Consider the following 24704-nt stretch of genomic DNA (forward strand, 5'->3'; position numbering starts at 1 on the left):
TGTGTCATATTGAATTAATAAAGCATAGCATTTTTGTGTGAAGAACCAATATGAAAGAACTCAGTGTATTCTCGGTTATTACAAGAAAATCACCTTAAGATCTAAATTAAGGGTTCTAATATAGGTTGAGAGGCTAGAAAGATGGAATGACTAGGAGAGTATGTATAAGTTACAGAAGATATGAGTGGAAGTGAACTTTGATTTGCTGCAGAGCAATTTAGAACAATGAAATGTATTTGTAAAACCTTCTATGACTTAGATTTTGGTGAGTTTAAATGTTAAATAAAAAAAAACCTGGTGAATTTATTGTCCACCCAGATTAAGTACATTTGCATCTCAGAAGGGCTGCAGAACATAGGTTAGTTAGCATATGAAGAAGACTCCTTTTAATGTGTGAATTTTGTGTTTAAGTTTTGGCCAATATTTAGCAAGTATATTTTTTGAATACCACCATCTGTCACAATAACTTATTATTTTTGACATTCAAATCTTTTACAAGATGTTACATTATGATGATACTCTCTACGAAACCATTAACGGGATCTGTTTTTTAAAGGGGTTACGTAAACTAGTGCACTATATCATGGCTAGCTTATAATGAATGGTGAAATGTCAATTATTAAATTAAGCACATTTAACCAATAGAAGAAATGCTGAGGAAATATTGTGAGTAGATCAGTTCAACCAGTTCTCTGTGACACAACTATAAAACAATAATGACAGGAGAAAGAAGGGAAAAAATGAGACGCTAATAGCTCAAGTAGAAAGCAAATGTTTTGAGAATGATGAGGGCAACAAATGTACAAATGTGACTGACACAATGGATGGATGGATGGATGGATGGATGGATGGATTGTGCTAAGAGTTGTATGAGCCCCAATAAAATTATTTTTAAAAAAGAGAGAAAAGAAACAAAAATTGCAAAGGCCTATTTCCTTCTGGTCTGACATTTCTTCTAATTATTAATTAATTGGCCTTTCATTGGGATTATTCTAATGAAGTATTTCAGAAACATATACATTATGATTAATGAGCATTTGTTGTATAAGGTTTTGTCATGTAAAGATTAATTTTTGCGTTACTAACCTAAGATAAAATATTTGACCAAAATTTCCAAAAATAACAAAGAGGAAGAAAAGTTCTATCCTGTATTTGAGCCCACCAGTCTAAATCAAGATTTCTAGAACTTAAATGTAATGGAGTTCATAAACTACAAATGACCCCAAATTAAGAGTAGAAATTATCCAATGAACAAATTAAATATTTTAAGTTTATATGTGGTCCTATTATTTTAAAATATTCTTTGCATCCAAGAAATTACTTTTCTTAGCTCCCAAATCATTTAACTTAGGAGTTCAAAATATAACTAATAAAAAGCTTCTATTAGAAAAAAATTGATGAATTCTTAACCTTGATAAAAACTGGTAAGGCTTGAGCTATAGGTTAAATAATAGAGTAAGATTTCATGCTATATTCCAAATAGACAGTTTACATTTTGGTATTAAAATATTTTTATTGATTAAAATTTTTTTTATTATAGGAGTTGCCTTTATTTTTAAAAATATTTTATGGGGCGCTCTTACAGGTATCATAACATTCCATCATTGAATCATATCAAGCAGTATCACACAATTGCTACCACAATAAGTTTCAAAACATTTTTTTCTTCTTGAACTTGGTATCAGATCTCCTTTATCCCCAATCCACACCCTACTCCCAAAACCTTTTTTATTTTGTTTCTCTCTTTCTTTTAAAGTAAATCTATTCACGTAGAATTCCGCTGTTTACTCCCCTCAAGTGGGGTATACAGTAATTAATGCTAACAGTTTCCCTTCCCAGCCCTTATTCCAGTACTCCCAGGTCTATAATTCTGATGTTTGGGGTTGAAAAGGGATGAGAGGAGAGGCAGGCAGTTTAACTACCTTGCTGCCATTGGCTGAGGAAGTCGTAAGAAACTGACTTAGCTCAGTATCCACAGCCAAGAGAAGAGATGAGCTCTACTCCACATCTCCAGCTTGCTCATGTAACTCCAACCTGCTCCAGATCTCCAGGGTGCTCTGGCTCTCCAGCCTGATCTAGATCTCCAGACACCCAATTTGTGTCTTAATAGAATTGAATGCTTTCAGTGTCCATAATGATGTCTTTATTCATAAACAACCTAAAATTTTTACAAAATGTAGCTATTGGCAATATTTATAGGCTTATAATACTGTTATAATAATTATAAAACCTTATAATACTGTTACCTAATTTTAGCCTAATGTTCTGTTGTCTCTAGATTCTGTGGAAGATGGAATAACTTATATTTGGATGCATTTATCCAAAACTTTTTGCTTTTAAGCATTTTGGGTCTTAAAATCAGGCTAAAACAAAGCAAAAATGTACCTAAAAGCTATTTTAGATTTGAATCCTGACCCAGAAAGACCATCTGACAACTTTAGTCTAAAAATTGTGCCCTACGGGAGAATTTAACTCAGTCTGTTTAAAATCCAAAATAAGGGAACTAGACAATTTTTTTCAGATTTAAGGCAAATCATTAAATATCTCTACTTAGCAAAGTTAAATTTTGTCTATCGAATGTGCATAAAATTGTCTGGGGGGGCTAGGATATGTATCAGCTACATCTACACAGATGAAGCATGCCAGTCTTTTTGATCACATAATTATTATTAATAATGATCAATTTATAGAGGGTTTGTAGTAAAGCTTAAATTCTGAGCACCTGGGTTTGCAAAAGGGTATGGATAACAGTGACCATTCATAAAAGCTGCAAAGTCACCAGACTGCATCTCCATGGTCTGCTTTCTGAACAGTAACCAAGGATGCAGATAATCTTGCCCACTGGGAGAATGCCTTGGAAAGTGCCCTCGTGGAAAGGGAGGGGCTTTCTCTCTTAGATGGCTTGCCTGGCTTGCTGGAGGTCACCATGCTGAGTAGAGCCAAACAGAGCACCACATTCTGACCCTGACCCTCTAGGTAGGAAGATCCTCAACAATACTGAAAGCCCTTCTATTTTTATGTGTCCCAATTATGGTCTCTTTCCTAATTATGATGTGTTGTTTTGCCACCAAACATGCTTTTGTGATAGTTTCCTTTGCCATCCCATGTCTTTTTTTTTTTATGGGTTGTTTAAAAGTTGTTTTTCAATACCATTTCAAACTCATATCAGTTTCCCTCATCTAGATGATGTGTCGGTGTCTTCATGGCATTAAAGGCATAATAAATGTGCTCTTCATATTTGATATAGGGTCTCCTTATACCTTATAGCAAAACCAAGGAGTGAGTCTAATAAACAAAATGCAATCAGGTACAGCTGTATTCTCCTTTGCCTTTGTATAGCCAGGAAAATTCAGTAATGGCCTCTATATGTGAGTTCTCAGTTGGTATGTGCATCATGGAGCTTTGCAAGATGAAAAAGAAAAGGGTATGATTTGTGCATGGTTGCAACTGCAGGTCCAGATCCAAACTCTTTGCAGTCTTTTTTGGGACTCACCTAGGTGTATCCTTCATACAAGGCACCATGCTGGAGATGGTTGTGGAGAGGGGTCAGGGGGAGACAACAAAGTCATGCAATTTAAATAATAGGGCACAAAGAAGGCAAGGATATACCCTTCCTCAAGCACAAGGCTATATGTATATGAATGGGATAGTCAGAAAAAAATACTGAATTTCTTATCTTGCAAAAACCATGTTTTGTATGTATGTTTTGCTTTTGAAAAAAAGCACTTAGAAACAATTTGTTGAGGCACTTGCCTAAAGTAAATCAATATTTTATGGTAATTTTTCATTAAATTATACTGACTTTTTTAGTATTGACTTTTCCCTATTTGTTGTGAGTAGTTATGAGCTAAGTTGCTAATTTAAAGATCCAAGAGAGATGGTACTAGTACTCCAGTAAAGAGCAGCAGTCTCAGAAAGCCAGGGGCAATCCTACCCTGTCCTTTAGGGTCACTACAAGTTGGTATTGACACAATAGAAGTGAGTCAATTACAGTCACCTATTATGATACAGATCTGATGTAATGTGTGATGGAAATTAATTTTTGATCTTATGATCTTAGAAAGCTTGCCACCTTCTGTGTTTACAATTGTATTTGCTTAAACAGGGGCAAGAAACTGCCCAGAAGGTACAGTCTTTTGATTTAAGGCACCATAGGGTAAGGGGCGTAAATGGAAATTTTACCTAACCCAGGGACTTGAATGTCAATATACGTGCATTTGAAAAGATAAGCAGACCCATCAAACAAAACAAAACCAACCCAAATTCACTACCTAGCTCACTGGTGGTTTCCAACTGTCAATCATGTGAATGCAGGCCAAGTCCCAATAACTACACCACTAGGTCTGAGTAGACAGTCACAGAGGTTGAGTTGGTTTGGGATTTTTAACCGGAATGAATGCAATCAGTTGCTTGTGAATGTTTATTTGCCATAGCTACCCTGTAGAGCGAAATGAAACTACTCCTAGGGGTTCTGACACTCTTAATTCTTTATGGATGTACAAACTTTTATATTTCTCTGAGGAGAGGCTAGTAATTGCATACTGATAACCTTGTTAGCAGGCCAAGGAATTACCCATTAAGACACCATTGATGGAACAGCCTGTGATTTCAAGGGAATGCCACCTCCTTTCTAGGCTTCAAGGTTAAAGGAGGCCAGATATGCTCCTTGTTGAGAAGAAATGAGGGTAACTCAGCAATGAAGAGCTAGATAGTTGAGCCTGGCCACTAACATGAGATGACATGGTCCACAGGGACTAGTGAGGAGAAACAAGTAAGGGCTAGTTGGTCTGAAGAATTGTACAGAATCTGAGCTTCTGACTTGATGTAAGGGGTTCAGGATGATAATATGTAGAAGATTGTGTAGAGGAGGAAGGTATGTGAAAATTGTGGAGCTTGCTACTGGTAAACACTGACATAGCCTGAAATGACTTGCAGTGATTTGTTCTGAACTTGATTAGATTAAGAAAACAACACACATATATAATTCTCTACAAAAATGTGTGGAAAAAAAATACAAGAAAAATTCAAAATGCAAACAGTCATGTAATAATATCATCACTAGAGAATATTCTTAATCTAAATGGTAATACTGACAATAGTACTTCAGACTATCGCATTCCTCACTTTGAACAAGGATAGATTATTTGTCACATAATTTATAACTTTCAAATGCAATATTCCCATTCAGTAATATCACAAACAAAACTATAGTGCAAATTCCATAGCCATTTACTACTTGTAAAAGTGATCATAATTCAATTAAGTATGAGTGCTATAATCAAATCTCCTCCAAACAAGAGGCTTCGAAAAATCCATGAAAATGTAATTCAAGATAGTAAAAATTCCCCGAAACATTTTAGGAGCCTTTGTATTAAGAGACAAATTTGAGAATGTAGAAGGTTGTTTACACTGAAGTATTGTGTTTGAAGGGAATATTATCAGACCAAGGCAGATCAATTATGATATGCTGGGTAAGGAAAGAAAATTTGCATAGGTCACACACTTTTCACACTGAGTAGGTTAAGATACCAAAAAATAAGTTAAAATGCCATAAATACATTCATTTAAATATAACTCACTTAAAATGTAATAACATCACATTTAATCATAAACCAAAAAATAACTAAAGTGCAAAAAATACCTCCCAATATGAAAAACTTCTTCAAGAAAATGTATAATTCAAAAGCAAAATTTTATGTACCTAACTGTTGTAATACAGTTGCTTTTACTTGTACAGGTAGGTTTTCTGTCTGCAAAAGTTGTTCATAGGCTTCTTTAGCAGAATGATACTTTTTCTAAAGAGTAAGGGAGGGAAAAAAGACTTAGTAGAAAATTTTAATAAATGTTAATATACAATTTTAACAACGTAATCATTTGATACTTTATTCAATTTTTAAAATAAGAAATTAAATAGGAACTAAAATATAATTTGGCAAAGCCAGTAGTTCAATGGTTAAGCATTCAACTGCCAACCAATCATGAACATTATAAACCTCCCACCCATTCCTTCAAAAAAAGATGAAGCAGTTTGTTTCCTTAATAATTATAGTTCTGGAAACCTTATAGAGGTTGTGCTCTGTCACACTGGGTTGTTCTGAATTAGAGTAGATTTGATGGTAATGAGGTTTTTGTGTTTCTTTTTTCTATTTTTGCTTAAATCAAAAAGAAACTTAATATGGATGATTATAAAACTAATTAAAATGAAATATTTAAGTTGGGTCAATTTATCACTAAATACAAGAGGACTTCAAGAAAACTATGAGATTCCTAGGTGGTGCCAATAATATTTTTGTGTGCGAATGTAACAGAAAGGTTGGTGATTTGAACACACCTGCAACAATGTAGGGAGGAAAAAAAAAGCCTGGTGAATCTGCTTCCCTAAATATTTTACCCAAGAACACATTATAGTGCCGATTATATACTATATAATACAATGGAGTTGCTGTAAACCAGACGTTACTTAACAAGATAAATATGTATGTTCAGAATAAAAACCTTCAATGAAAGGAAAGAAAAAGCAAGAATATGAAAACTACATCAACTTGTCAAGGAACCACAACTAGACCCAAAGGAATTGGCAGAAACTGAACAGACCTTGAAACTACCAGAAAAATAATTTCTAAGAATGATGACGATGTACATTCAACAGATTGAATCTGAGAAAGAAAAGGGGAAAACTAGGATAAAACTAGAAACTTAAGAAAAACACCAAACAGAAACCCAGGAGTTGAACACTAAAATAACACTATTTATGAAACAAATGAGAAATAAAAAGAGAGGCCTCCATAGAGGTAATGATGGTGTGCCTTCATCTTACATACTTTGTACATAATGTCAGGAGAGACCAGTCCTGGAAGGTCACCATGTTTGGTAGAGTGGAGGGGAAGTGAAGAAGAAGACCCTAGAGGCGATGGATTGACATCATGGCTGCAAATATGGGGTCTGGCATGGAAGTAAATATGAGCATGCCATAGAAAGAGGGAGTGTTTTGTTCTGTGTGCATTGGGTAGCTATGGGTCATAACTGACTCAATGGCACCTAAAAACAACACTGACAGTTTGATAACCTAGGGAAAAATGGACAAATACTTACAAATACATGTTCACATGTTCATTATGTACACATAAAATAATACAGAAAGTAATCAAGGAACGTTGAACCTAAAATAGGCTAGAACCAGATGGCTTTAAGGCTTAAGTATTCAGTAAAGCGTTGTCACAAACTCTTTACTGAAATGTAGACAAACTGTTCAGAATATAGAATAAGTAACAAACTCCCAAATTCATTCCGTGAAGCAAGCATAATCTTGATGAGAAAACCAGGCTAAAAAGTAACAAAGATAAAATAATTCACCATGATTAAGTGGGTTTCCTAACAGGGACAAAAGAAAAGTCCACCATTCGAAAAAAAATCAATGCAATCCACCAATTAAACAGGCAAAGAATAAATGATTAGATCAACAAATGCAATGCATAAAAGGAATTTGCCATTATCCAATGCCCACTTGTTAAAAAAACTTTACAAAATAGAAAAAAAGTGTGTATAAATATTTAACATATAGAAATACATGTCTATAAAATCACCAAAATTACACTCAGTGAGAACCAACTGAAAACATTTCTCATGAAAATGGGAATCAGACAAAGATAAAACCAATAGACAACACAAAATAATCAAGTGGTGAGGTGGCACTAGTTTATTCAGCTATTGGTACCACATGCTGAGTCCTACAGACAACTACATCTTTAGACTGTGTCTGTTCTAAGTACACACATCATTCATAGGTAAGAATAAGAGGATTCAATTTGGAATTCCCATTGAGAAAATTGGACTTTCATCTTACACACATTGGCAGATTAAAGAAATTAAAATATTCCTGTGGACTTAAGGCTGAAATGTCTCCATGTGAAAAGAAGTAGACAAGTACTACCCCAAGATTCTAAATGAGGAAGTCATTGGGCTTTTGTACAAATGTCTTTCCATGAAGGTACCTAATAAATGGCAGCTCAAGACTATCACATACATGCTATTTCCGTACTCTTTTTACCCTATTACCTATTTAGTTCAGAGCACCATTATGAATGAAAACTGAAGTTTTGCCCATATATCAAAACCCTCATTGTTTATATAATGTCCAGTCGCCTAAGTTATCAGACTATATAATCAACAATCTATGTAGTTTAGTCTAATAAATGTAGTTTAGTCTATTAAGTACTCCTATACACATACACGTTTACTTGACAGTGTTTTAATATCAGTTTTATAGACATTTCTTATAAACCCATCTTTAAGGACTCAAGTCAAATTGGCAGGTACAGAAAATCTCATATTTTCATTTATAAAATAATTTATTTCACTTAAAAAAATTTATAATTATACTACAACCGGACACATTTTTCTAGAAATAGGTAGAATACATGGAGAATTTTGAGACTATGAGGCTTAGAAGAAAATTAATCTGGGCATGCATTTGTCTAAGTGGATAAAAGTCCATATAAATTGTGGGAGGGAAATGTAACACGTTTTTGTAATTTTCATTCAGGTAATCGAAATGCATAAAAATCTAGTTAAATTCTATGTTATTGGCTAAATTTATAACAATAATAATCTCAATAGACTAATGTATGCTTAATGGGGGTAATGTATGTCTTTCAACAAAACAATGATGCCTTTAAAGAGAAAAAGGAACATAGATATATGAGTGGATATGGGGTTCATTTGGAAAAATTAGAGCATGGCTGTGTTCTATACCTGATGTGACCTTTATAAATATAGGTACAATTTTAAAATGTGACCAAAGTCAATAGTCTTTCATTTATTAACATTATCCTTATATGGCTTTTATTATCAGTATCATTATTTGACTATGGGGCTTCACATGAGAGTAGTAACATTAGCAAATTAGGCACTACTGCATTCTTTGTGCACAAATTAGTAATTATTATATAATAAAAAGGAAGCTCTTCACACTCGTGGCTCACCAGGCCATGAGCACTAGGTTCCCAATTAGAGCAGCCAGTCCACAGAGAGGGCCACATAGTCAGCCCCACTAAGAGACAGAGAGGACCACATGGTCAGCCCCACAGCGGACAACACTGGAGACACAGTGTGGGAATTGCACCTGATCTGAGCTGCCACACCGAGGCAAAACACTAAGGAGGTACAACAGAACAGCAAGGGAATGGAGTGGCAAGGTCCCCAAGTAATGCTGAAATGAAGGTGGACTTTGGAGTCAGGGCTTGGTGCCTCAACAGACTGGACTGGAAAACTCTCCTAAAGGCCAAAATACAATCCTTGAACTAACTACAAGCTTTTCTTTCTTGTTGTTTTGTTGTCATTGATTTGTTGTTTTGCTGTATATTGTTGTTTGGTTTTACTCTGTCTTGTTTTTGTGCGTGTTATTATCTCCACAGGTCTGTCTAAATAAGATAGGCTGGATGAACAATCTGGAGGAAAAACAACGGGACCGACAGTTCCGGGGGGAAATGGGATTGGGGAGGTGGGGGTAAGGAAGTGGTGTTAACAAATCCAGGGACAAGGGAACAAGTGCTCCAAATTGGTGGTGAGGTGGGCGTGGAAGGCCTGGTAGGGAATGATCAAGGGTAATGAAACAAAGAGGTATTGCTGAAACCCAGGTGGGGACGGAGCATGATAGTGGGACAGGAGGAAAGTCAAATGAAATAGAGGAAAGAGCTAGGAGGCAAAGGACATTGTAGAGGTCTTGACAAAGACATGCACATATGCAAAAATATATAATGTGGAAATAGATCTATAATGCCTATGTTTATAGGTTTAGTATTAAAGTAGCGGAAGGACATTGGGCCTCAAGTACTCCCTCAATGAAAGAATACTTTCTTCTATTAAATTGTTATTCTATGATGCTCACCCTACTGACACAACCACTGAAGACAAAGTAGGTTCATAAACAAATGTGGTGAAGAAAGCTGATGGTGCCTGGTTATCCATAGATATAGCGCCTGGGGTCTTAAAGGCTTGAAGGTAAACAAGTGGCCATCTAGCTCAGAAGCAACAAAGCCCACATGGAAGAAGCACACCAGCTGGTGTGATCACAAAGTGCCGAAAGGATCAGTTATCAGGCATCAAAGAACAAAAAATCATATCATTGTGTGCTCACCTCCCTGATAGGTCCGCTGAAGACAAATGGGTGCATAAGCAAATGTGGTGAAGAAAGCTGATGGTGCCCGGCTATCAAATGGTAAAGCATCTGTTGTCTTAAATGCCTGAAGTTAAATAAGTGACCGTCTAGTTCAGAAGCAATAAAGCCCACATGAAAGCACACCAGCTTGTGCGATCACGAGGTGTCGAAGGGATCAGGTATCATTAGAACAAAAAAGTCTTTACCATAGTAAATGAGGGGGTGAGTGCAGAGTGGAGACCCAAAGCCCATTTGTAGGCCTCTGGACTCCCTCTTACAAAAGGGTCTTGAGGAGGACATGAGCCAGTCAGAGTGCAATGTAGCAATGATAAAAATAAACTTTCCTCTCATTCCTAAATGTTTCCTCCCCTATCCCTACTATCATGATCCCAATTCTGCCTTGCAAGTATGACTAGACCAGAGGATGTACACTGGTACAGATAGGAACTGGAAACAGAGAATCTAGGGCGGATGATTCCTTCAGGACCAGTGGTGTGAGTGGCAATACTGGGAGGGTAGAGGAAGATTGGGTTGGAAAGGGGGAACTGATTACAAGGATCTGCATGTGACCTCCTTCCTGGGATACGAACAACAGAAACATGGGTGAAGGGAGACTTTGGGCAGGGCAAGATACGACAAAATAATAATTTATAAATTATCAAGGGTTCATGAGGGACAGAGGAGTAGGGAGAAAGGAGAAAAATTATGAGCTGATGCCTGAGGCTTAAGTGGAGATCAAACGATTTGAGAATGATGAGGGCAATGAATGTACAAATGTGCTTTACACAATTGATGTATGTATGGGCTCTAAAGAGTTGTATGAGCCCCTAATAAAATAATTATTTTTTAAAAGGAAGCTCTTAAGTATAATTTGTTGCAATTTTATGTATTATGCAGAAGTTGAACTACCTATATAGTTATTGCAGCACCAAGTAACTCAAGCATGGAGGCAAATCACAGTAATCAACATTTGGAAAACAAATTTTTTAATCATTTTTTGGGGGCTTATCACAATACATACATGCATACATTTGTACATTGGTTGCCATCATTATTTTCAAAACATTTTCTTTCTACTTGAGCTTTTGGTATGAGCTGCTCATTTTTTCCCCCTTTCTCCATCACAAACCCTTGATAATTTATTTTTTAAATGTTTTCATGTCTTACACTAACTGCTGTCTCCTGTCACCCACTATTCTGTTGTCCAACTCCCAGGGAGGAGGTTATATGTAAATAACAGTGCTCAGTTTCCCCTATATCCCCCAACTTCCCCTCCCCCTTCTGGTATCACTATTCTCATTATTGGTCCTAAGGGGTTTATCTGTCCTAGATTCCCTGTGTTGTAAGCTCTTATCTTTACTGTGAACATGCCCTGGTCTAGTCATATTTGTAAGGAAGAACTGGGATCATGATAGTGGACGGGAGGGAGCATTAAAGAATTAAAAGGTTTCATTGGTGTTATACTGCACCCTGACTGGGCTTGTCTCTTTCTTGTGACCCTTCAGTGTATGGGATGTCCAACTGTATACATATGGACTTTGGTTATCCACTCTGCATTACCCTTCATTCACAATTATATGATTTCTTTTTTCTGGATCTTTGATGACTGATACCTGATCCAATCGACACCTCGTGATCGCACTGGCAGGTGTGCTTCTTCCATTTGCACTTTGTTGCTTCTGAGCTAGATGGCCTCTTGTTTATCTCAAGCCTTTAAGACCCCAGACACTATATCTTTTGATAGCCGGGCACCATCACCTTTCTTCATCACATTTGCTTATGTACCCGCTTTGCTGTCAACAATCATGTTGGGAAGGTGAGCACCATGAACTTCTTGTGTAGAGGGAATACTTGAGTAAAGGCCAAAAGTCTGTCTGCTATCTTGACAGTTAACCTATGTACATGGATCTAATTCCCTATCGTTATATCTAAATATTTATATATGTACATGCCTGGTTTTAGACCTCTATAAATATCCTTTGTATCCTATTTCTTTCCTCTATTTCCTTTTACTTTTTTTCTCTCATCCCACTATCATGTTCACCATTCGGGTTTCAATAATTCCTCTTGTTTACCGTGCCCTTAATCAAGCCCTCCTCGCCATAAATTTTCTATCATTTTGGCTTCCCTTTTCCATGGGTTTGTTAAAACTTACTTCCTTTCCCCTGTGTCCCCTAAGTTTAAAGTACAAAAACTGCTCTATATACATATCTGTGAGTGTATTTCTGAGCACACGCATGTAAAAAGAATCTCAAATCCTGGGTTCTCTTATGAAAGTTTATCACTACATAAAATTTTCAAACACATCAACTTATAATAAAATATTAAAGTATTCTAATTAATATCCAGAATTCAAAAAGTATGTATTTTATTTCATATAAAACACTGAAGAGAATGATTTTGTTTGTTAATTATTGATTTGGTTTTAAAAGGCTGTTAGATACAAAATAAAAATAACAATATACAATTGATCAAGGATTCATGAGGGTGGAGGAAGTAGGGGTAAAAAGAGTAGTTTATACCAAGGGTTCAAGTAGAAAATGTATGGGAAATGATGATGGCAACATACATACAAATATACTTGATACAATTGATGTATAGAATATTATGGCTGTAAGAGCCTCCAATAAAGTGATTTATTTTTTAAATGCTGTTAAAAAAAAGCTACTCTATACCTTCAGCAAAAATTCACAAATAAATTGATAAATGCCATTTCAGGGCAAATGAATATTAATTTTATATTTTCTTTTCTTATATTAATACATAAAATACCAACTTAAAAAAAAAGGAAAAGCACTTACCTGAGCTTCATACAAGTTGGCAATATGAAATTTAACTGTAAAAAATCAGGAAAAAGGGATGCATTACAGTACAGTAGGGTTTAGGTAGTTAATTAACATATAAATAGGGATAATATAAAATATAACAATCAGCAAACACTATAAAACCTGAGATTTAAATTTGATATAGGAATGTATCTCAAATTTATAATACAGTAGAATATGTAAATAAATTCTCAAATTTATAATAGATATGTAAATAAGTCAAAGGTTTGTCATGAGAATACATCTGCTGATAAGAAAAAAATCAAGTAAAGTATCAATCATAATTTAGAATTAGCAACATTAAAAAGCAATTTTAAAATTGTCTATATTTTGGCACATTCGTTTAAAATATAAAATCAGTATTTAATAAAAATAGTTTTTAAAGGCACCACTACCCTAAATCTCATATCTATTTTTAAAATTACAAGCAGGAGCAATATTAAAAGTAGCACACTTAAGAAGTGAGTTGCCTACATTTCTCTTCTGGTTCTTCAAAATAGCTATTATTTAAGGTATAAAAAATAATTCAAATTATCTAAATGAGCAAATTTATAAAACAATTAATCTGGGAAATTAAAAAATATTTTTGTTGTTGGTTTACTCAGTGTTCCATTTTCCCATATCCCGAGCATGAAATTTTCAAAGAACTTGCAACTACAACACAATGAGTTTGCAGACTAAATTCTAGCTTTTTTAATTTTTGGAATTTTACATTTCATTGAGAATGTTTCTTCTATTTACACATGTGAGAACTTTATATGATATGTAAAATATTTATGTACATGATTTGTTTTTCTCTCCTAAGCAAGTTTCAATGCAATCATTAAATTCATGATTTTCTTTCAATGAACAGAGTAAAGTCCAGGTTTCTGAAAAGTTTCTATATCCACAATGGAATACACAATAGTAGTTAGCATAAATTCCTTTCTACGAAAGACAAGTATTATCCCAAACTTAGCAATGAACTATAACATTGACAACTCTTGAAAACAATTTTTACAATTTTATATTAGCACTAAATCGCTCCACAATTAAGTAAAACAAAAATGATGTCTTAGAACTGGAATGTCTTACTGCCCGTACATGACTATGGGTTGAGGAACTGTTTCTCTTCCCTCTGTTCCCAAAGTTTTCCTTGTCAATACAAGACAAGCTAATAGAAATTTAATCTCAGTACATTACTGAGATACAATATTGGCTTCAGTACTCAGTGATTAAGAGATCAGCTGTTCCCAACCAACAGTTTAAACCCACCAGTGCACAAAAAGGACAACCATACGGTAGTCTTTTTCTTTTTATTATAGCCTCAATCTTATAGAATTGATATCAATTAGAATTAACTCCATGCACATCTATCGCTGAGGGGAAATTAGACTCTAGATTTTAAAAATGAGGAAGGTAAGGAAAAAGCGGTGTCATTTTATTTGACAACTAATGAGTCTATCCTTCAGGATCCCTTAAGACAACATTTATTTCACTCAGAAAATTTTCACAAATAAATATGAGGGAGTACCCCTCCAAAATATTTTTTTTCAAACTCATTGGCTTGGATGGCTGACATCACCTCCCTCATATTTTCTTTATCTCTTTTATGTCATCAAATTGCTGTCCTGTTATGAAGTTCTTCATTCACAAAAACAAAAAAGAAATCTCACAGAACAAGGTCAAGTATGTGGGGCAAAAGAGGTATGCATGTTTTTTTGCCAGATATTGGCGCACTGAGATGGCTGCATGAGCAGGTGGATTGTTGTGGTGGCAAAACCAGTTGCCCGTTAGCCACAAATCAGGCTTTATTTTTAGTCTTTTAAGGACCTCTGAATACAACACAATTGAATAACTTGATGGAACAACCGCTCTATCCACCTTACATTAAAAGAGAGAGAGAGAGAGAGCACATTGCCTTGATCTTTGATTTTACTGGATGAGCATTTTGGGGGCAAGATGATGGTGGTGGTCTTCCACTAGCTTGATTTATGCTTGCTTTTGGAGTCATATGAACAGCACCATGTCTCATCGCCAATAAAGGAGCTTGAAAAACGTTTGGGTTGCTTCGGAAATTTTCTTTCAAAGCACGTCATATTTCCACTTGATGCTCTTCTTTTGGTCCATCAGAACCTGAGGCACAAATTTTACTGCAGCCCTTCTCATTCCCAAGTCTTCTGTTAAAAATTGCTCCAAGATAGTCCAGATAACTTCCCATCTCTTCAATGGTCCATTGTCAGTCTTCGAGTAGAAAACCAGTTGTATACTTGAATTTCCAAATTCACAACAATTTCTGTGGCAGTTTTCCCCAGCTGGAAAAAAAAATTGCAGCTGCACGATGTTATCTTAAATCAGACATCACCAAAAAATGAGGTTCGAACAAAACTGCTCTTAGAATAAAAATGTACTGTGACCTAAGAGAACCTTTCCAGGTGACGCCACTGGAGATACTAATTCAGAGCAAGTCATTTGAAGCTCATCTAGTGGTGAAAACTGGTACCACAAAAGCTCTGCACAGTGTTTGTTTTAGGGGATCCCCCCCCTCATATACTTTCAAAGAGCAGCAACAAGGAAAAGTGCAAAATGTAAGTTTTAGGCTTAAATTCATAAATGGTATTACTCTATAGTGCTCAAAAATTAATTTTTTCATAAAGCTTCATTTTAATACTATCTCCAAAACCCTATTGTCACCAGGTTCTTTTTAAAAAGTAGTAAGTGTAATTCATCCCTCTCTCTTAGGTTGCTATATAGCAGTAATATTTATTTTAACAGTTGTAATTTCATTATAAAATAAAAATTCCTTTGCCATATAATTTAATTTTTGTATTATTTCTGAAATTTTCAATATGATAGGTATATGAAAAATTTCAGTAAAGGCTGATGAAATATGGAAATCCAAGCAATTGCTAATTATATAATGAAACAGTCAAAAATCCAACAATGCACTGCATTTGAGTCAGGATGCTGCACATGATCTCTATAGACTGTTAAAAAGCCAGGATGTTACTTGCAGTGCTAGGGAAAGTGCTCAAAGCCCCATAGACTAAAAGAAGACATGGCTTTATCTTGAAAAAAGTTTTGTCCCAATACTCCTTAGACTGGTAAGACTTCATTCTCAAGTACTTTGGAGCTACTCTCAGGAGAGACAAACTCTTGAAAAAGGACAAAATGCTTTGTAAAATTAAGGGACACAGAAAAAAAGGAATGCCATTGATGACATAGACAAAGTAGATGTAACAATGGTAAACACAGGCATAACAAATGTGTAGATTGTACATAGCATTACTGTGAGTTGAAACTGACTTGACTGCACTTAAAAGAGTTTTACAAAAAGTGATTAATATTCAGAATAACTGACAAATGTATACAAGCACCATTTACAAGTACTTGAAATATTAGTGCAGTTAATAATAACTAATAGTAAATATTAGTCTAATTATGAAATCTATAATCATTCAGTAATCATGTTTTTGCCATGTTAAAATATCTAAATGAACTAAACTTCTTGCTCTAAATTCTTTGAATTAGCCATATATCCCTATCCATGACTGTATTGATAAACATATATATTTAATACATTTTATTCCTAAAAAGACATATATGTATTCATCTGTTTAAAAAACATAGCAAAACTTTGATACTTAGTAATACTTACTTTCAGCAGTAGACAAAGAGCAGGGATTACAATCTATCAAAGCTAAATGAAAATGCTGCAAAAGAAAAGTGATATTAATGCAAAAAATTAACCGCTTCATAAAATGAATTTTTATATATAGTAGGATTTTTTTAATTTCTTGTGTTTATTGAGATTGTATTTTAAAGAAACAATTAATAATAAAAGGAAGAACCAACATTGTCAAGTTACTCTGTGGATATTTAAAGAATTTTCTAATAAACTATGAAATTATATATTTTTAAAATCATTTTGGGGGGGCTCGTACAATTCTTATCACAATCAATACATATACCCATTGTCAAGCAAATTTGTACATTTGTTGCCATCATTATTCTCAAAACATTTGCTTTCTACTTTAGCCCTTGATATTAGCTCAGTTTTCCTCTCCCTCCCCGCTCCTACCTCATGAACCTTTGATAATTTATAGATTATTATTATTTTGACATATCTTACACTGTCCGATGACTCTCTTCACCCACTTTTCTGTGGTCCATTCTCATGAAGGTTATATGTAGATCCTTGTAATCGGTTCCCACTTTCTAGTCCACCTTCCCTCTATCCTCCCGGTATCACCACTCTTAGCACAAGTCCTGAAGGAAATCATCTGCTCTGGATTCCGTGTTTTTAGTTCCTATCTGTATAAGTGTACATCCTCTGGTCTAGCCAGATTTGTAAGGTAGAACTGGGATCATGATAGTGGGGTAGTGGGGGTGCATTTAGGAACTAGAGGAAAGTTCTAAGTCTCATCATTGATACACTGACAGGCTCATCTCCTCCCAGTGACCCTTCTGTTAGGGGGTGTCCAGTTGCCAAGAGATGGGCTTTGGGTCTCCACTCTGCACTTACCTTCATTTACAATGATAAGATTTTCTGTTCTTTGATGTCTGATACATGATCCCTTCAATACCTCGTAGTCACACAGGCTGGTGTGCTGCTTCCATGTGGTTTTTGTTACTTCTGAGCTAGATGGTTGCTTGTTTTCCTGCAAGCCTGTAAGACCCCAGATGCTATGTCTTTTGATAGCCGGGCACCATCAGCTTTCTTCACATTTGTCTTCAGCGGTACTGTCATGAAGGTGTGCATCATGGAATGCCAATTTGATAGAACAAAGTGTTCTTGCATTGAGTAAGTACTTGAGTGGAGGTCCTATGTCCATCTGCTGCCTTTGCTTCCTAATTCTTTCCTCTATTTCCTTTTACTTTCCTTTTGTCCCATTATCATGCTCAGTCTTCAAAATATTTTTAATGAAACGTGTTATTCATGTCATTTTTAAAATGTGAAAATCCCCAACAGTATTTACATTATAACATCATGGCTTATCTAATTGCAATTATGGATGTTAAAACTAAAGTTATAATCATTATAATGAAGGATATTTAAATAGTTTATTAATCTTCAAGTTTTCACTTCACCTAAAACCCACTTTTAAAAAATTCTCTTATGATAAAAATATCTTTTGGAGATATTTTCTCTGAGAATAGTAATGCTGAACAAAAAAAATCACTGAGAACCAATTTTCCTCTTCTAGTAGATAATACTGAGTGCATTATGATGGATTACAAACTATGTACAAATAGTTATCTTCAGTTAACTGAAAGGCTGGGGAGTTAAGTCTATCAAGAGATGCATTGAAAGCCAACTCCAAAACAAAACAGGCAAGTTTACATTTTAAAATAATACTGTTGTTATAGACATTGATTACTGTTGCTTCTCGATATAGCTAGTTAACACCTCATTCATAAATACCTGAGAGAATTGAATGTCTTAATCCTTTATTAGGTGGGATCAGATGTGTTTAATGAAATATGAACATGTAAAAAGGTATATAGTGGTTGTGTGGTACAGAGCTGGCAAACAATTATTTTTTCCCCTGAGTTTTTTCCCAGAGCATGGATTAGAAAATGGGAAGCTTACAATGAAGGGAAAGAGAAAGAAGAAAATGTTCTAAACCTGATTGAGGTGATGACTGCAAAACTTTTCAGCTACCAAATTGTATGATATGCCAATGAACTATCTCTAAAAATGTGTGTGATTGGCAGTTCCTAAATTATGTGTGAATAATTTTAATTTGTTCAAGTTGTGGATTGAATTTTTTGTATAAATGTCATGGCAATAACAAATAATGTCTACTTGCACTACTCTCTGTACTAAACTAGATTAACAGTTATAAACTGACACTAATCTTCAACAATAGTGTTTAGTGGAACTGTTCTGAGAGGTTCAGTGTTAAAAAGTTAACTATTAAAAACTTAAAAAGACTCAAGGTAGAGTCCATCTCACCTCATGCTCAGTGAGCCACTGTATGTAAGACCAGTGTCCCAGAGAGCTGTGTAGAACTGAAACACGTCTGATTTAAAAATAAAAATTATATTCTGTAAATACTTTAATGTCAGCCTAACCTTATTTATTTCAACTGATGAGCAGAAATGTTTAGTTTCTATTTGGTTTCTATACTGAAAATAAGTGAACAATAGTTATTAAAGGAGAATGGAGAGTTAAAACAGTTGGTAACCAATGGTCTTTATTAAGATATGTCATTAAGATACCCCAAGACATTATTGTAAGTTTATATAAAAACCCAAGCCTTCTATTTCTCATGCTAAACATTTCATTTTATAATTTATGAAAGATATTTGCCAACTTAGCAAGGTCATTATTTTCAGTGGTTGTCAGTCATGATTTAATTTTGCAGTTGTGTTATAACACAGTCATGTGGCATTTTGTAATCTCATGTAATGTAATCATCTTCATGTGAGATCAGCTATAAATACATAGAGCTTAAAGAAGAGTTTTCTTAAATATTTGGCCTACATACATTATACATAGACATTTCAAAAAAATCAAACTCATTACCATTGAGTCGATTCTGACTCACAAAGAAACTGTAGAACTACTGTTGGGGGTTTCTAAGAATTTAACTATGGGAGTAAAAAGCCTCATCATTCAAATAATCTTTTACCTTAAGACCAGAGATGTTAGAGTTTAGATTTTCACATTTGTTTAAGGAGATATCCCACAAGATGTTGACCAGTGCCAACATGCTACATTGTTGCTGTCATTGTTAGATGCCATATAGTTGGCTAAAACATCCAGCAACTCTCTGAAAACAGAAACAGTGCATAGGCCAAAGCATCCTTAATTGTTCCTATGCCTGAGCCTATTGATGCAACCATGATGTCAATCCATCTCATTGAAGACCTTCTCTCTCCTTCGCTGCCTCTCCACTTTACCAAATATGATGTCCTTTTCTGGGGCCAGCTCTCTTCTAACTATATATATTAACATCCCTCCTTTTCTATACTCGAAAAAGTTCTTGTGCAACAGATTTATCTAATACAATATCTTAACTGCGGCTCTCATGAGCATTGATTTTTAGACTCTTAAAAATGAAAGAGAACAGATATACAAGAAAAACCTGGAGTCCTGTCTCTGAGGAAGATAAACAAGTGAGCTGATTATCCATAGTCTGAGAAGAAGCATACTATTGTGAAGAAGCATAAAGAAGATGAACTCTGTCCACAACCCAAGACATTCCCCAGTGCCTGATAATGAAAAAGGTAACATAGCTCTGCCTCCTCATAATCTGATAATAGATAAGACAACAGACTATCCTCATACATCTAGTGGTTACTTATACACATCTACACATCTTTGAGGCAGCAGAAAGCATGGGCTTAATTAGGCGCATTGCAAAAGAGGTGAGCAATCATCTCTAAATCACCACAATGCCCCGGTGACCAAGGAAAGGAACAATCCCCATTGAGAAGTGGCTACACACTTAATGTATGCCAAAGGGTTTTAGATGCAAGATGAAAGTGCTAATCCTTCCACAACCATCTCCCTAGCCTTCCCAACATTACAGGCTGCAAATGAAAAAGGTGCTTATGCTAATTTTGGGATTTTTTTCCCCCCATATCATCCTCCCTCATTTATAGGTTGCAGGTGTATATTTGTTTTCTCCTGTTTGTTTGCTTGCTTGCTCTATTATAGTCCATGTGACTATAGAAAACAGTACCTACAACATCCAGCTCCCTTGTAACTCCAATAACTATATTTTATGAACAAGGCCACTACTGTGTATAATATCATCAGATTACGAAAACACAATGTCTCAGAAACAAAACAAAAAATCCAAAACATAAACAGTATGCAGAAACAAAGTACTTTCCAGAGGAAGAAAAAATTGGGGAGGTTCTAGAATTAGTTAACAGAATATTTATATGCACAAGCCCCCATAAGAATTTTTTAAATAATATTTATTTCTTTTGAAAAATTTCAAGATTCATTGATCAAACTCTTAAAAGTTTGAAAAGGGACATATACAACTCTAGAATAATAATAAAAGATTATAATACAGTATCTGGTGAGGACAAATAAATAATACAAGGAAAGAACATAACTAATTAATTTAACCTCTTGACACATACAGAACATGCCATCCAAAAGAATACACATTATTTTCAAGGGTACCTGAAACATTCTCCAACACAGACAATATGTAAGGTCATAAAACAAATCCTTATAAATTGAAATCAAAATAGTATGAACTGTCTCCCCAGACCTGAAAGCAGTAAAATTAGAAATCAATAATAGGAAAATGGGGGGAAATGACACTAGTGCAAGAAAAACTGTATTTGGAGCTCTGTGATTAAGTACAGGATTGGGATATTGGGAGGCTGACAGTTGCATCAAGAAAGCCTGGGTACGTCTTGTTTGACACCAGTAGTTTGTCCTAGCACCTAAGCTGTTTCCATGAGGCTCGGTTCTGCCCTGTGTCTCCACCCATACAGCAGAGCAGCAGTGCGGCTAGTTTGATACCCTGCCCACACTAACTGGTGCCACTGGTGCTACCTGTCTCCAAGCAGCAATCAATGAATGCAGGTTTTATGGGAAATAGAAAGATTTCTCCCAAGTTCTCTCCCCCAAATATATGCCAAACTTAGCTGGTTGCTACACATGGTAAATCACCATATACTTGGAGGTCAACTAAAGTAGGTCAGGGGTTATTCTCCCTAAGGGTTATCAGCCATCTAGAGCTAACAGCCTGTATAGTCTGTGGTACCCTAAGTAGGTCCCACTCCCTTCTGATAAGAATAGTAGCAGATTGTTTCCCTGAAGGAGCCCAGGGAAGTCAAGCCCAATCAAGGGTGACCAAAGTCAGGCCAGCATCATGAATCAAGGGTCTGCCTTTCTTGTCACATGTACACCCCTACTCCCTCCACTTCCTAACATGTGTACACCCCTAGCTCATCCCCTTCCTGTTACACTTGTGCCTATTGTATATCGCCCTCTTATTGCTTGTATGGACTTCTGTACAAGCCCTTCCTGTGACGTATGTCTTTACCTGTAAAAAGGAAGCATGTACACCTCCAAAGATACATAAGCTTTGGTTAGCAATAAATTGCTCTCTCTCTCTCTTCTCCCCTCTCAGCTCATGCTGTGTCCAGACGTGGCTTGTGAAACCATATCCATCCAAGAGATTAGCATGCTACCATGAAATGTGTCTTACTCCTTTATTTTACTCTCTTATCTCTCTGATTCTCTATGACTCTATTATAATCTTTATATATCTCACCCATACAATTCCGATTACTGAACCTGTGATTAGTTGTGGGGCCTGGCTTCCCCCACAGGTTGTAGGTGGGGTCAACAGATCTGCTAGCTGGGTCTGCACAGAACATGTTGCTCGTGAAGGTCGTGTCCTGCCCCTTGAGGCTGTCCCCACCCCTTCAGTGCTTATGGCAGTGATTCTCAACCTGTGTGTGGGTCGTGGTTTTCAACCTTCAGGAATCAGAGAGGATAGCAAATAGACTGAAGTCCAAGAAGAATACACCAAGACATATAATAGTAAAATTACCTAATTTTGAGGAAAAGAAAACCATATAAGCAACTAGAGAAAAAAACACAGTCACGTGTATGGGCAACCAGGTTAATAATATACTCTGACTTTATCAGCAGAATCAATGAAGAAAAGTAGAGAATGGTGTAACATCTTCCAAAATTGAAGGAGAAAACGGTAAGCCAAGAATTCCAACAAACTACCTATCAAAATACCCAGAGGTAAGAACTTTTCTATATCAGGAAAAATGGAGAGAGTAAATTAAAAAAAAAAGAAGCACTACAAGAATTAATAACCAGAGGCGGGGAAAATAAAAAAAGAAATTACTTTCTAACTTACTTTGGGCAGAAGAACACACTCCACAAAAAAAAAAAAAAAAAATTGAAACCACCACACAGGGTGGTAACACTATCCAGAAGTCAACACACTTAAAGAATCCCCTCCAAAATGTCTGACCCAATGGGGAAAAGAAGGCAAGGATGAACCCACACCCCATCCACAACAAACTGCTAAGAAAGGAGTAAGAAACATATCACAAAGGTACAAGATGACAGCAAAGAATCCCCAAATGAATGTAATAACACTGAACATCAATGGCCTGAATTGACTTATTAAAAGACAAAGGCTAGCTGACAGGATAAGGAAACAAAACCCATCAATCTTTTTTTGCAAGAGACACATTTCAAGCTCTCAGACCAAGACAGGTTGAGGATTAAAGGCTGTCAAAAAGTATACCAAGCTAATAGCAATCAAAGAAAACGAGTTGCAAATCTAACCTCTGACAAAATCAACTTCAAGATGCGGGACATAACAAGAGATAAACACGATCACTATATAAATCTTAGGGGAAATAATAATAAGCATATATATACCAAATGAGACCTACAAAATTGGTCAATCAAATCCTTCAAAATATAAATAAAGAAATCACAGAATCGACAATCAAAGAAGGAAACTTTAATAGTTTTCCAAGGGCAGAATAATGGCAATGAAGTTCAAAAAGGAGGCTACAGAACTAACCTCTACAATTAGACAATCTGACTTGATAGGACACATGAACTCTCCACCCAGCTGCAAGAATATTCACTTTTTTTTTCAAATGCACTTGTCACATTTTCAAAAATAGACCAATGCTGAGACACAAGTCAAGTTTGAGCAAATTCAAGCATACAGAAGTCAGACTTCCTTCTCTGACCACTAAGCCATATAGCTGGAAATCAACAAAAGAAAGATTACTTATAACTAAACCTTCAGCAGTTGGAAGAGTCAACAAAACAATCCTATTAGCAAAAGAAATTATAAAAATGAGGACAGTGATAAATGAGTGGGAAAACAAAGAAACTATGGGGGGAATCTACTCAGTAAAAGCTGGTTCTTTGAAAGGGTTAACAAAATCGACAAACTATTGTCAACAAAAGACAGTAAAGAGCAGGCATTAATATCCTGGCTGAGGGATGAAACAAAAATCACAAAGGACCTAGTGAAACTGAAAGATTAATTACATAATACTACTACAGATTACAACTTGGAAGATCTGGACAAATATTTTGAAAAATAAGTCCTCCCCAGATTATCTCAGATAAACACCAATTTGAACAGAACTTAAACAGATAGCAAATAAAGAAAAGCTCTAGCCTAGATGGTTTTACAGGATATTTTTACCAAGCATTCATCAAAGAGCTGAGACCAATTCTACAAAAGCTCTTTCAAACGTAGGAAAGGACAGTAAACCCCGAACACATTTTATTAAGCTAATATATCACTGATTCAAAAGAAAGGATCCTACAAGAATTTAGAATTACATGGCATTACCTCTAATGAAAATAGACGCAAAAATTCCGAACAAAATCTTGGCCAATGGAATATAAATTTATATCAAAAACTAATCCATTCTAAGCGAGATTTACATCAGAAACACAGGGGTGGCTCATCATCCAAAAGCCATCAACAAGAAAAAAAGACAAGAACCACATGATAATATCAATAGATACAGAAAAGGCATTCAACATTCAATACCCATTCCAAATAAAGATACAAGAAGGTAGGATGGGAAGAAAATTACCTAAATATAATAAAAGCTATATATGAAAATCCAAAAGCCAGCCTAAAATCAATGAATAAAATATGGAAACATTCCCCCTGCAAAGAGGACCAGACAAGGATACCTCTTGTCCTCACATAAGCTAATAATATAAGGCAATGGAAGGATATCAAGGTATATGTCTG

General features: G+C 35.5%; 1 protein-coding gene across 2 annotated transcripts in view; it reads right to left on the bottom strand.

Moving 5' to 3' along the window:
- The window catches only part of LOC142435557 (lysine-specific demethylase 6A-like), a 163039-nt gene that overhangs the window by 73248 nt on the left and 65087 nt on the right, over window positions 1-24704 (bottom strand). For both annotated transcript variants that reach the window (XM_075539784.1, XM_075539785.1), the window contains exons 7-9: window positions 16619-16673; window positions 12958-12992; window positions 5702-5795 (exon numbers count right to left, since the gene is read on the bottom strand). In XM_075539784.1, the coding sequence (XP_075395899.1) occupies window positions 5702-5795; window positions 12958-12992; window positions 16619-16673 (184 nt within the window). The remainder of the gene's footprint in view (window positions 1-5701; window positions 5796-12957; window positions 12993-16618; window positions 16674-24704) is intronic.

This window comes from Tenrec ecaudatus, chromosome Y (assembly GCF_050624435.1).
Source record: "Tenrec ecaudatus isolate mTenEca1 chromosome Y, mTenEca1.hap1, whole genome shotgun sequence".
Taxonomy (NCBI): domain Eukaryota; kingdom Metazoa; phylum Chordata; class Mammalia; order Afrosoricida; family Tenrecidae; genus Tenrec; species Tenrec ecaudatus.